Source organism: Polypterus senegalus, chromosome 4 (assembly GCF_016835505.1).
Source record: "Polypterus senegalus isolate Bchr_013 chromosome 4, ASM1683550v1, whole genome shotgun sequence".
In the NCBI taxonomy this organism is placed as follows: Eukaryota; Metazoa; Chordata; class Cladistia; order Polypteriformes; family Polypteridae; genus Polypterus; species Polypterus senegalus.
Window position 1 is genome coordinate 221,996,161 of NC_053157.1, and position 14,941 is coordinate 222,011,101.

General features: G+C 39.0%; 1 protein-coding gene across 1 annotated transcript in view; it reads left to right on the forward strand.

Moving 5' to 3' along the window:
* Positions 1-7,729: 7,729 nt before the first annotated feature.
* faah2b (fatty acid amide hydrolase 2b) overlaps positions 7,730-14,941 on the forward strand; it is a 33,468-nt gene continuing 26,256 nt past the window's right edge. The window contains exons 1-2 of the mRNA XM_039752000.1: positions 7,730-7,947; positions 14,533-14,615. Coding sequence (XP_039607934.1) covers positions 7,759-7,947; positions 14,533-14,615 — 272 coding nt within the window. The 5' untranslated portion in view covers positions 7,730-7,758. The remainder of the gene's footprint in view (positions 7,948-14,532; positions 14,616-14,941) is intronic.

Here is a 14,941-nt window from a genome sequence, read left to right on the forward strand (position 1 = left end):
CTATGCCATGAGGAACAAAACAACAAATAACATTGGAGGGGATATCCATCCATTGAAGGACATTTGGTGACTCATGGTGTTGCTAACTTGGATGTAGCTGAATTATTTCAACCTAATAGGTGGTACCAGGGACCACCATTCCTTCTCCAGTCAGTGGCCACCTGACTTATCTCCTCCATGGTAGAGAATGAAGCAGAGTACAAATCACAAGGGCCAGATAATATTTATCCTTGAGCTTCTGAGGAGGTTAATGAGTACATATATGAACCCTTGATGCATATTTTTAGGAAGTCACTGCGTACTGGGGAGATTCTAAATGACTGGGAAATGGCAAATATTATCCTGTTAAGGGTGACCGGGCAGATCCAAGTGACTATAGGCCAGTAAGCTTAACGTGCATCACAGGTAAATTAATGGAAGGAATTATTAAGGAAAGGATTGAGCAGCACAAGACAAGAGCAGGAGTTTTACTGAACAGTCAGCATGGGCTTAGCAGATGTGGTTCATGTTTTACTAACATGCTAGAATTCTATAACGAAGAAACGAAAGGATATGATCAGAGTGGAGCATAGGATATTAATTATTATGACTTTCAGAAAGCATTTGATAAGGTGCCACACAAGAGGTTGGGCATCAAACTAAAAGAAGTGGCAGTTCAGGGTGATGTTTGTAGATGGGTTTAGAACTGGCTCAGACTCAGAATGTCAGATCAGATCAATTTCATCCCTGATGGTTGGGAGCGGGAGACACATGACCCATACATTTTAGATTTGGGAGAAACCTGGTGAACATGCTGGTGAGGGGAGTTGATGATCCATCTCTAGAGCACCTTGAGTTCATGAGAAGAATGCAGGCAGACGTTATCTTGCTGGGGAAACACATCTGCTATTTCACACAGGAATGTGGCCAGAGCTAGAGTCAACCATGCCAGTCAGTTTGGTTTATGCACCTGCACTGGGCCAGGCAACTGCAGTTTAACAAAGGAGTTAGTGTTGTCACCAAACTGTGGAAAAGAAGTTGGCTCAGTGAGTGCGATTTAACAATTTACAGTGCCCATTCAACATCTTTAAGCATGAGATTGTGCCAAGTTTGCCTGTGATTTGACCTTTGTGCCGTCATTGGGATGGGCAAAACTCAGATGCATTTAAACAAAAGCATCTGCATTGTCACATAACTTTAACAATTAAGGTTGGTCAATGTGAGTTAATGCCTAATATTGGCCATTGGCCATTAAATATCATAGTAGGTTGATATATTAGATAAGGCAGTATGCTACCTTTGCCCTCAGTTTAAAACATATATCCGCATTGGCTTGGCCAAAGTTTAACTGGATTTGAACAAAGGAATCTTTCTTGTCACAAAACTGTAAAAATTAAGGTGTCCCAAAGCGATTAAAATCTTTAGAGCCCTCATTAAGGGCCTCATGTATAACGCCGTGCGTAGAACTCGCACTATAACATGGTGTATGCACAAAAGCCGAAATGTGCTTACGCACAGAAAAATCCAGATGCAGGAATCTGTGCGTACTCCAGCTTCCACGTTCTTCCGCTACATAAATCCCGATCAGCGTGAAAACTAACGCTCGTGCACGCGCTTTATGTAACGCCCCAACTCCTCCCAGAATTACGCCTCTTTGAATATGCAAATCAATATAAATCACCCTTAAGCTCAGCCTTCTGTGAAAAGACAATGGGAAAAGCACGGGGGGAAATATAAAGATTTCAGCGAATACCAAGTGGAGGCAAAGGAAAAATATACTATTTGTTTAATTAAACCGTGGTATAATCAACAAAAGGAAGTTGATCGAGGCACATAGCATGTTGGAGAAACTTGAAAGCTCAGATATCAGTCGCCGTGAAAAGGCGAGTCGTAGCCTACCGTCTGAGTGTCACATGAAAGCTTTTTAGGGTACAGAGAAAAAAAAGTCACAGTGGGGAAAAAAGCACGAAATGTCAACTTAAATCTCGAAATTTCCACTTTAATCACGTAGTTTATTTTGTCATTAAACATCATAAACGTCATCTTAAAATCATTTACTGAACCAGTTTCTCAAATCACATCGTAATTAAAGTAGCACGTTAAATGCTTTGTTTTGTATTTGATCTTCTATGTGATCTATGTGTGTGAATCACTACTTGCTTCTTAAACCGGCTCTCTTCCTCCGACTGTACACAGAATCCATTACATTCGTGATATTACAGCTCTCTGAATAACTAAAATACTGAGATGTATACGTGATATCATTAAGAGTTAAAGCACGTTATTAAACATGGGTTTTACAGCGCAGCGATTGTGCACGACCATCGATGAAATTATTTATTGCAGCAGTACTCAGGGGCGGCTCTAGGTTTGTGGTGGCACTGGGCAGAAAAAGAATCGGTGGCTCCTTCGCCCGCCCGTCAGTAAGGTAGCTTATGCACGGCGGATGGCCAAGTCCGTTGCAGACACAAGCCGCCTCGTGCTCATGACACAAGCATTTAACTTTTGTCGAAATTTGCCGATGCATTTTTAGCTGTGTCGTTATTTTTCTCTTTCTGTTTTATATTCAGTATGTATTGGCGTGGCCGCCATGCAGTTCTTGCTTTTCTTTCTCCAAGTAACCGATTGCCACACAATCAGCTCTGTAATAGACGTTAAGCCATCTGTAAACTTAGAGCACCGATTCTTTAAAAAGTTTAAGGAACATTGAAATATCTTCGTAGTACATGTTTAATTATTCTATCCTTCACGCCAGTCCCAGTGAAGAATATAGATTATTTAAATGAAGTTAAAGTTTTACCTGTATAATATAATAAACATATTTTGCTGCATTTCATCTTAAAAATGATATTGTCATCATATGTAAATACGCACTTTATAAAGTGGCTCAGGTTGTGCGATATTATAATTGTAGTACATGTTTACAGTGAGGTAGTTGTACTTATAAGTACAAACAGTTCTACAAGGAGCAGTGATTGAGTGAGTTTAAAGTTCTTGGGATGAAACTGTTTCTGAACCGCGAGGTCCGTACAGGAAAGGCTTTAAAACGTTTTGCCGTGGCTGAGGTAGCGTGTGCCTGATACTGTATACCGATAATTCTCTTTCCGATCAGCTGCTTCTGTGATTCACACTCAGATACAGTGATATAAATACTCCGAGTGGTGCAGTGAGAGTAATATGGAAAAAGATGATCCGCTGTGGCAACTCCTAACGGGAGGAGCTGAAAGAAGAAGAAGAAGAAGTGAGAGTAACAACGCTAAAGCAGTTATGGTATTTGGAATACTATGGCTGTTCCCTGAACAATTATATTGTTACAAGTTAATTACAATCAGATGCGTTACAATAATAAACAATATGCGGTTAGTTTCAGTGTACTGTATTTATAAAGCCGCGTCAGGAAAATAATGAGTAACCAACCACACAGGAACAGTAGCACTGCTTTGACGCTGGGTGCCTCCAGTCTGCAAAACCGAGCGGAGAACTTGCGTAAGACAAGGTATGAGGTACTGTGGAAAAGTGCGTGGCTTTACGCCAAATGTAGGTTTTATACATTTGAACGTGGAAAAGTTCTTACGCAACATTTCTGTGCGTACGCACCGTTTATACATGAGGCCCCTGGACGTCCACGGAAGACAACAGTGGTGGATGATCGCAGAATCATTTCCATGGTAAAGAGAAACCCCTTCACAACAGCTGACCAAGTGAACAACACTCTCCAGGGGGTAGGCGTCTTGATATCCAAGTCTACCATAAAGAGAAGACTGCATGAAAGTAAATACAGAGGGTGCACTGCAAGGTGCAAGCCACTCATAAGCCTCAAGAATAGAAAGGATAGATTGGACTTTGCTAAATAACATCTAAAAAAGCAAGCACAATTCTGGAAAAACATTCTTTGGACAGATGAAACCAAGATCAACCTCTACCAGAATGATGGCAAGAAAAAAGTATGGAGAAGGCGTGGAACAGCTCATTATCCAAAGCATACCACAGGCAGGCAGTGTGATGGCTTGCGCATGCATGGCTGCCAGTGGCACTGGGACACTAGTGTTTATTGATGATGTGACACAGGACAGAAGCAGCCGAATGAATTCTGAGGTGTTCAGAGACATACTGTCTGCTCAAATCCAGCTAAATGTAGTCAAATTGATTGGGCAGCGTTTCATGATACAGATGGACAATGACCCAAAACATACAGCCAAAGCAACCCAGGAGTTTATTAAAGCAAAGAAGTGGAAAATTCTTGAATGGCCACGTCAGTCACCTGGGGCCTCATGTATAAACGGTGCGTACGCACAGAAACGTTGCGTAAGAACTTTTCCACGTTCAAATCGCGATGTATAAAACCTACACTTGGCGTAAATCCACGCACTTTTCCACGGTACCTCATACCTTGTCGTGACGCAAGTTCTCCGCTCGGTTTTGCAGACTGGCGGCACCCAGCGTCAAAGCAGTGCTACTGTTCCTGTGTGGTTACACCTTATTTTCCTGACGCGGCTTTATAAATACACTGAAACTAACCGCATATTGTTTATTAGTGTAATGCATCTGATTGCAATTAACTTGTAACAATATAATGGTCCAGGGAACAGCCATAATATTCCAAATACCATAACTGCTTTAGCGTTGTTACTCTCACTTCTTCTTCCAGCTCCTCTTGTTAGGAGTTGCCACAGCGGATCATCTTTTTCCATATTACTCTCACTGCACCACTCGGAGTATTTATATCACTGTATCTGAGTGTGAATCACAGCAGCAGCTGATCGGAAAGGGAATTATCGGTATACAGCTTCAAGGACACGCTGTCTCAGCCACTGCAAAATGTTTTAAAGCCTTTCCTGTACGGACCTCGCGGTTCAGAAACAGAAACGATATCATTTATAAGGTGAAATTCAGCAAAATATGTTTATTAAATTATACAGATAAAACTTTAACTTCATTTAAATAATCTATATTCTTCACTGGGAGTGTCGTTAAGGATAGAATAATTAAACATGTACTACGAAGATATTTCAATGTTCTTTAAACGTTTTGAAGAATCGGCGCTAAGCTTACAGATGGCTTAACGTCTATTACAGAGCTGATTGTATGGCGATCGGTTACTTGGGGAAAGAAAAGCACTGACTGCAGTGACGGCTACGCCAAAATATATTGAATATAAAACAGAAAGAGAAAATAACAACACAGCTAAAAACACAGCGACAAATTTCGGCAAAAGTTAAATGCTTGTGTCATGAGCACGAGGCGGCTATGCAGTGTCCACCGGACGTTGTGCATAAGCTACCTTACTGACGGCGGGCTAAGGACCCACCGATTCTTCCTCTGCCCAGTGCCACCACAAGCCTAGAGCCGCCCCTGATTGTACTGCTGCAATAAATTATTTCATCGAAGTGAAACACATGTTTAATAACGTGCTTTAACTCCTATCATCATGAAAATGATATCGGTATACATCTCAGTATTTTAGTTATTCAGAGAACTGTAATATTACAAATGTAATTGATTCTGTGTCCAGTTGGAGGAAGAGAGCCGGTTTAAAAGCAAGTAGTGATTCACACACATAGAGCACATAGAAGATCAAATACAAAACAAAGCATTTAACGTGCTACTTTAATTACGATGTGATTTGAGAAACTGGTTAATTAAACGATTTTAAGATGAAGTTTATGATGTTCTACTTTAATGACAAAATAAACTACGTGATTAAAGTGGAAATGTCGAGATTGAAGTTGACATTTCGTGTTTTTCCTCACTGTGTGCCTTTTTCTCTGTACCTAATAAGCTTTCATATGACACTCAGACAGTGGGCTTACAACTCGGCTTTTCACGGCGACTTTGATATGTGACTTCTTTTTTATTTCCGGCACTGTGCGATTTGTGAATGTGAGCTTTCAAGTTTCTCCAACACGCTATGTCACTCGATCAACTTCCTTTTGTTGATTATACCACGGTTTATTTGAACAAATAGTATGTTTTTCCTTTGCCTCCACTTGGTATTCGCTGAAATTCTTATATTTTCCCCGTGCTTTTCCCATTGTCTTTTCACAGAAGGCTGCGCTTAAGGGCGATTTATATTGATTTGCATATTCAAATAGGCGTAATTCTGGGAGGATTTGGGGCGTTACATAATGCGCGTGCACGAGCGTTAGTTTTCACGCTGATCGGGATTTATGTAGCGGAAGAACGTGGAAGTTGGAGTACGCACAGATTCCTGCATCTGGATTTTTCTGTGCGTAAACACATTTCGGCTTTTGTGCTTACGCCATGTTATAGTGCGAGTTCTACGCACGGCGTTATACATGAGGCCCCAGGAGTTCAAGACTTCAGGCTGTCATTGCCAGCAAAGGGTTTTCAACCAAGGATTAGAAATTAACATTTTATTTCCAGTTATTTAATTTGTCCAATTTCTTTTGAGCCCCTGAAATAAAGGGATTGTGTTAAAAAAATGCTTTAGTTGCCTCACATTTTTATGCAATCGCTTTGTTCAACACACTGAAGTAAAGCTGAAAGTCTGCACTTCAACTGCATCTGAGATGTTTCATTTAAAATTCATTGTGCTAATGTACAGAACCAAAATTAGAAAAAAGTTGTCTCTGTCCAAATATTTATGGAGCTAACTGTATAACATAAAATAAACTTCCAGTAACAAATCGCGACTGTGGGAGTGAAAGGATCTTTGACGCTACCGTACTGAAGCTACATGTGTCTGAACGTTTGCGTGTGTGTGTATGTATCCATGCCTTTGCCATGCTGTGTTCTACTGTCGTATATCCTGTTGAGCTCGGCTACATTGTACACCCGTCCACCTTGTTAACTACCTTATTAGTAATTTTTCTGCCCTAATGCTCCTGCTTATGGAATGGATCAAGTTGACTTAATAAACATTGATAATTTCTCCTAGTTTGGTATCATCTGCAAACTTAGCCAGCTTGTTATTTATATTGTTGTCCAGATCATGTATGTGTATTAAAAATAGCAACAGCCCTATCATCAATCCCTGAGGGCCACCACTATTAACCTCATACTAATTTTGAAAAAGTTACCCTCGTCATAACACTTTGCTTCCTATAGGCCTGTACCCACCTAATGTTCTACTTTCATTTCTTTCGTTTTTCACTGTTTTGGTTTAAGGACCTATGTTAGAAAAAAAGGGTTTCTAATTTCTAGGTGGACACGCAACGCTTAACCCTATCACAAACAAAGGTCAGCACTGCTAATAATAACTCCTCACTCGATTGATCAAAAAGTTGATCATATTAATTAAGGGTCGCTTTAACATTTACGTTACAGTATTTGTTTTTTTATTTAAATCAGATGACGTTGCCTGTTCTGAAGACTGTTACTTTGAACTTGAATCCTCGCATTTATGACACATGCGGTTACTTTAAGATTTTTTTGGCATAAGAGTCAGTTAAAAGCTGTAAGCAGTAGCATAAAGCTGATTTTCACGGGGATCTGAATTTTTTACTGCACTTGTGCACCTGTCCTGTAGGTAGCTCCGCCGCTCATGATAGTCAACCTGAGGAATGTATTTAATTAGTGTTTTGTAATGCTACGTTTGAGCCAATGACTTTACACGATATGCACAGATATAACTTCAGCATGATGTATAATATCATTAAATGGGAGGATTGTAAAACAAGGCATAAGAAACATCTATTGCACAATTTGAATCGTGATCCCAGCAGGGTTGTGTGATTGGCTGTGTGAGGTCCGCTCTAAACATGCTGTGGGCGTGGCCTCGACGCTCTTTCGTCTGGTCATGTGCTTCTTCCCGACGCGATGGCTGCCTCCTGGCTAGAGCGGTGGCTTGCGAGGATTTTACGCTATGCTTCCCAGTTATTTCTGTCCGTCTTTATATTTTTTACATCTGCCACGAAACGATGTTCGCAGCTTCGGATCCCTCCTGCCAAACATCCTTTGCTTCTCTTGCCGGCAGTGGAGCTCGCTCGTCGGATTCGACGAAGGGAGGTAGGTTACCTTGACAGTGAGTCGCAGGTGCTCGGCCAGGAAAAAGTGTGGCCTTGAGAGCTTATGGGAGATGTAGTTTTAGGCTTTAAATGTGTTTCGACTTCTTTGACCGGTTGTCATTCCTGCTCCTATCATTTCTTTTCTGCTGCAGCACTATTTGACATGTTCTTGAATGAGAGTACAGCTTTAGTAAAGCTGTCGGTGAGGGCCGGATTTTCATCATTTGCACAGCACACTCTTGCCATGTCATTTGCACGGGGACCCGGTAACGCAATCTTGGGCCGGTAGTAGTCTGCGCCTGTTGATCCAAAGTGTAACGTTTTAAAATTATTTTTATTTATACAATAACACAAAACACAATTCAAAAATAATGGCACAGTTAATTTATTAAATCAAAAATAAAGGCTTCAGACAGAATGTGAAATATAAATTGTAGAAATACGAGAAAGAATAAGGAAGAGAGAGAGAGAGAAGGGTCAGATTTCAGACTAAAGGGAATGTTTTTACATATAATTTAAGTTATTTTAACTTAGAAATGCTTGCTGATATTACGTCTAGACATCTATTTCTTAGACGTCACATTAACACAATTAAATGACGTTGGAACAAAACCATTAAATTGTTTCCTTTTAACAGGATTGTTGTCATTACTCACTTATTTTATGTTGATCTTACTCCAAATCAACACGGGGGGTTGGGAGGAGGACAAAAAACTCAAAACAGAATACTCCCATTTTACACAATTGAAATAAGCAGATTTTAAACTTAAAATAAGCAAGTATTATGTACAACACACCATTATTTGCATAAATTATATTATTTTGCATAAAACACCGCCCCATTTTGACAGTATACTGTCGCGTGTTTCATGGGGTCCTCAAACCTTTGTGCGTTTGAAAAGAAAGTTGAAGAGTTTTAGTGAACGATTCTCTTCCGTTTTTGTGGAACCCCGTAGTGATATTTCTTTGTCAAATGTGTTGCCAACCCTACATCTGGAAACGTATCTTCTTTGTTTTCTACACAACAGACAAAGTAATGTTTTAGATTACACAGTTAAGTCCGATCAAAAATAAACCAAGAAAGTTTTCCGTATTTTTAACTGTGTTAAGTATAAGGGGCTATTGAAGTAATAGCTGTGCAGTAATTTTTTTTGGAATTTCTAATGTTTGAATTGATTGTTTTCTTCAAATTATAACAAAATAAACAAAAGTAAATACATTTTTAAGTAGATTTAATTTATTTAAATGAAAAACTTGGCATAAAAATTAACTTTTTGAATGTAGTTTATGATCGGTTCAGCACTAAGAAAGTGTTATATTAAATCTACACACTTGGTTTATATTAGGTGCATCTTATGTAGATCAAATGGAAATAAAATGATTTTAAGAAGTAGTTCTAACAACTTTTGTTTTCAGTAAAAGCCTGCTTTGATACCAGGGTAAGCATACTTTTTTGTATATATTTGACCTACTGTACTTGTAATTGGACATACAATAGGTGTCATAATGTTATTGAGTAGGTAACGTATGACGTATCTTTTTCAGTGTTAGGTTTTTTTTTAATAGTTCAAGTTCATTAACCCCAAACTAAGGAATTGACTGGCATTTTTTTTCTTATATTGCAGGGATAAGCAGAATTGACACTGTTCCTCATGAAAGGAAATAAAGTATAGCGTAACTTTCATAAATCTAGCTTTATGTAAAAAGTGTTCCTAAAATAATGATTGTGTTATTGACTAATTAGAGTTTATTTTCTTTCCTTTCATAATATCAAATTGTATTCCCTGTGTTGAATTCTTTGAATGTGAGAATCTTTGGAAATAACCAATGATGTTTGCCATTCCAAAAGATCTGAGCAATTTTGCATACATAACACAGATGATTTCTTATTTTAATATATTCCTCGCAAAAGGTCCAATCAAATCTAAATCTCTGCCTTAAAATCTCCCTCTGAGAATTTTTAAATGGGTTTCCTTAACCTTTGGTGTCAAACTGAAAAGGAAGCTTAGAATTGATAACTCCTAGATTAAAATACTGCGGTGGGTTGGCACCCTGCCCAGGATTAGTTCCTGCCTTGTGCCCTGTGTTGGCTGGGATTGGCTCCAGCAGACCCCCGTGACCCTGTGTTCGGATTCAGCGGGTTGGATAATGGATGGATGGATAGATTAAAATTAAAATAAAATGGAGTATAAACCAAAAACACTATTTTGATTCTTTAAAAAAAAGTTCTGCCAGTCTAGCTTGGGAGTACTGTTAGCGTGGAACGTAATAATGCCTTGTAATCCTCCTCCTTTGCATACTTCCATCCATCCATTATCCATCGCCAGCCCACCGCAGTTGCATACTTACAAGTTTTATTTATTTATTTTTTAAACTCCAGATGTGATCTAAATTGGATAAATAAATCTACAAGGGGCATTCAAAAAGTTTCTGCACTTTTTTCCATGTCCATTGCTTCAAGAAAATGACAGTGTAATTTTAAAGACTCATGATTGGAAAAGAAATCGCCTACCAACAAAAAAGGTAGCAGAGCAGCCTGAGTCAGATTGCCAATATGAGCTGCATGCTCCACATGGAGACAATGATTCTGTTATTTAAAGTAATCTAAATATTGTCTGCATTATATAGTAAAGTGCAACACTTTACCCTTTCTAATGGAGAATAATACTACAGGGAGAACAACCCACACAAAAATGAGAAGAGCATCCAAACACCACAATGACTGGGAATGGTATTCAAATCAAATGTGCTGGATTTGTCCTGTCCACTGTTCTGTGTTATTAAGGAACAGATCTGTCATCTATTGAAATAAGCATTTGTTCAAATAAACAGTGAAATAATCATTTAGGAGCATTCAAATGAAAAGCTTTTAACTTGGTGCTCTCCTTTGTATCTGTTACAACAAGTGCTTCAGGATCGTTGATCATTTAAGTTATATCGATTAAAATTTAGTACATTTTTGTTACGTTCAATCAAAGCTATTCTATTTCTTATCAAATGCTGTTGATAGAAAATTTCTGTAACAACACATATAAGTTCATGGGAATAATATTTATTGTGCACATTTGGGAACTACAACCCAATCCCAAAAACGTTGTGTGACAGTGTAAAATGTAAATAAAAACAATGCAATGATTGGCAAATCTCATAATCCCATATTTTATTCACAGTAGAACATAGAAAACATATCAAATGTCGAATGTGAGAAAATGTACCATCTTAAGAAAAGAGTAAGGTTATTTTGAATTTGATGGCAGCATCACGTCCCAAAAAAGTTAGGACGGGGCCATGTTTACCACATGTGTAGCATCCCCTCTTCTTTTAACAACAGTCTGGGAATGGAGGAGACCAGTTGCTGGACGTTTGAGAGAGGAATGTTGCCCCATTCTTGTCTGATGTAGGATTCTTGTTGCTCAACAGCCCCGTGTCGTCTTTGTTGTATTTTTCGTTTCATGATGCACCAAATATTTTCAATTGGTGAAAGGTCAGGGCTGCAGGTAGGCCAGCTCAGCACTCGGACTCTTCTACTACGAAGCCATGATGTTTTAATAGATGCAGCATTGTCTTGCTGAAATATGCAAGGTCTTCCCTGAAAAAGACATCGTCTGGATGGGAGCATATGGTGCTCTAAAACCTGTATATACCCTTCGGCATTTTGAGACGTTTTGCTACCATCAAATTCCAAATGAGCTAATATTTTTCATGAAATAGTAAAATGTCTCACTTTCAACATCTGATATGTTTTCTATGTTCTATTGTGACTAAAATTTCTGTTTATGAGTTTTGCAAATTAATGCATTTTGTTTTTATTTACATTTTGCACAATGTCCCATCTTTTTTGGAATTGGGGTTGTAATCTATACTAATAAAATGCAAAGCCCTGACTCACTCACTCACTCACTCACTCGGGCAGGTTTCATTTCTAAATTCTATGCGTAATGGTCATAACTCAAAGCTATTTTTCTCCATTTACTGTAATGGAGTTGAGCTGGATGGCCGTGGGGGGGCGGAGTTTCGTGTGACATCATCACGCCTCCCACGTAATCACGTGAACTGACTATCAACGCAGTACGTAGAAAACCTGGAAGAGCTCAAAAAAGCGCTGAAGAAAACATGCATTATACAATTGAGAAGGCAGCGAAACAATAAGAAGCGAGTGACTGACATATACAACCATATTCATGAGTTCTGCTACTTCAGAAACAAAGCACGATGTAAACCTAAAGTTTAAATTAAGTTCATAGACAGGCTGCCGCTGGCATTTGTAATTTACTGCCTGCCCATATAAGGCCGTCCATCAGCAGCAATCCAATAGAAACACTGCCGCTAAATATTCACGGGTGAAGGACTGTGCTTATGCAGAGGAAGATGAGATGGTGAGGGTGGTGTTTGGCACAAACTCAATGAAACAGCGAGAGAAACTTTTAAGTGCCGGGTCTTAGCTAACATTACATACAGCCGTGGACATCACACGAGATGGCACCAGCACAGCTGGGAACCTTCGAATCAAGAACACCAAGCGGCTCACGTGAACTGACGCAGTGCACAGACAAAAAGCAACAGTTCCAAAGAGTGCTGAACAAAAACCGAATTACACAATTGAGAAGGCAGCAAAAAAATATAAAGCGTCTGATACATACAAGCATATTCATAAGTGCAGCTACTGCGGAAACAAAGCACACGGTGGAAAAAGTCAATGTCCCGCTAAAGGAAGACAGTGTAAAAAAAAACCTGTGCATGCAGTGTGTCACATCTCAGATAAAGAAGAAGACGAGCTGTTTATTGATGCAGTAAGAAACGAATCGATGAATGAAATCTCTTATCTTTACAACGATTGACAAACACGGAATGTAACTTGAACACAACACATCCTACAAATACGACCCTGATTGAAAGAAATAATGATAATCAAATCCTTGATGACAGCAACACTCACAAAACAATTACTGTATATTGAACATCATGTTACGTTATTTTTAAAATCTTTCATTTTCTTTTTCATAACTTCTTTAACACACTACTTCTCCGCTGCGAAGCGCGGGTATTCTGCTTGTCTATATATATAATTCACTAAGGCAAGACACCCATGGAAAGCACGCCGGAAGGGGCGTGGATTCACTAAGCCGCCAACAAGTCAGACACCTATGGCGCACACATGAAGGAGTCACGGCGGAGGTGAATTGCCATATGCAGTGTGTAAAATGGTTTGGGAGGGGTATCCCATGGGATCCTTAAAACAATCCTTTACAACTGAGGTTAAAACAAAATGAAGTAAGCAGTCTTTAGAAACCGAGTTTTCGGTTACGACGCACGACCGCATGCACCACAGTTTTACTAGCTACATACAGCAATTCGCATCCGCGACAAACATGCGTCTTCTTAGATACTCCTGTAGGAACACGGAAAGTCTACATGAGTCACAGGTGCATCTGGACTGTGCAAAGACGACAACGACTCAAGTGACGAGTTGGAGGTGGGCACATGAGCGATGGCGGTCCGCCAGTTTTCAGTCACAGACGATTGTGCGTTGGTTTGTTCCGTGCATTGTTACAATGTTGCTTTTCTTGCTGATTTATTACATTACCGATTTTCAAATGTTAATTTTCTCTCTGTGCTTAAAAATCATTAAAAAACCGTCCTGATTATGCGGCGTATGGTACGCCACGGGCTGGCTAGTTATGAATAATACTGTATAGCAAACGGTGTAATTAAAATGGTGTAAGTAAAAAAAAAAAAAAACTACAAATCTGGGCATATACAGTAAGTCTCTCTTATGAAGTGTCATTTCAAAGTATAATCTTTGGTGGGGGGGGGGTTTACTTTTTTTTAATGGACTAATAGCACTATTCTACATTCAGTCAACGAATTCATTCTGTGTTACAGTAGCTACAGTAGTGATTTTTTTTATCAAAATATCTAGATAAGTTCTTCCGGTCGTCTTTACATGTTGCCTTTTTAAATAAGAATAAGCACATCAATCCAAGATGTGTTACACCTTATTTTAACTATAACCAGAATGAGATATATTAGTCTTTGTTATACAGTACCTTTCACAACTGAATACAATGGCAAGGGCCTTTTAGTTTGCTAGAATAAATAATTAATTTGCTGTAGGCTAGATGTATTAGAGCAAACATTATGACAAACATTTTGGAGTGTAATTAGCTAAAACCTATAAATAAAATAAAAGTGATTACAAAATGGACTAAATAGTGGCAATGGAAGTAGTATGTTTTCAGTATGCAGAATCTACTAGCAGAGTATATTATATTAAAAAAAAAATGTTACACATTAAAGTAGTGCACCTTGGGTAAATGACATCTGTCTGTTTTGGAGTGAAGCCTCATTCCAGCTTTATAACCTTCTCACCATATGCAATTCCTTTCATTTCATAATGCCTTTTGTTGGGTGCACTGTCTGTAGTTGTTATGGTTTTCTTATGTTTATTTACATAAAAACTTACTTTATGTTCTTTGACTAGTATTACTATTGAAGTACTTGAGGGATGTTAAATATAAAATGATGAAATAAGAGCCATTTGTTCTTTTGTAGCATGTGACATGGTTTTAACTCTCTTTACACCCAGGTTCCCTGTGTGGAAGTGGTGCAGACTTACATCAGCCGTATTGAGGAGGTGAACCCTGAGGTGAATGCTGTTGTCAAGGACAGGTGTGAATAAACAACTCTTGTATGGTGCACAGGCTAAGCGCTTGAAGCTAAAACGTAAGATGCTCTGACATGAATGCTGTGTGTTTAGTGTCATTGACCTAGCAATAGGTACCATGATGCTAGATAATGTGGAGCTAGGTCCCTAGATGTGTCCCTGTCCAGAAAGCCAGCAGAACTATAAGCGCTGCAATGTATGAGACTGGAAGATATAAAACTCTGAACTTAATGCAGAATCTGATTACAGTAATGGCTTGTGTTGTTCATAGCATTGATATCAGCAGATCTGACCCGGATGCTTACACCTTTCTGCTGCTTTTTGTTCTTAC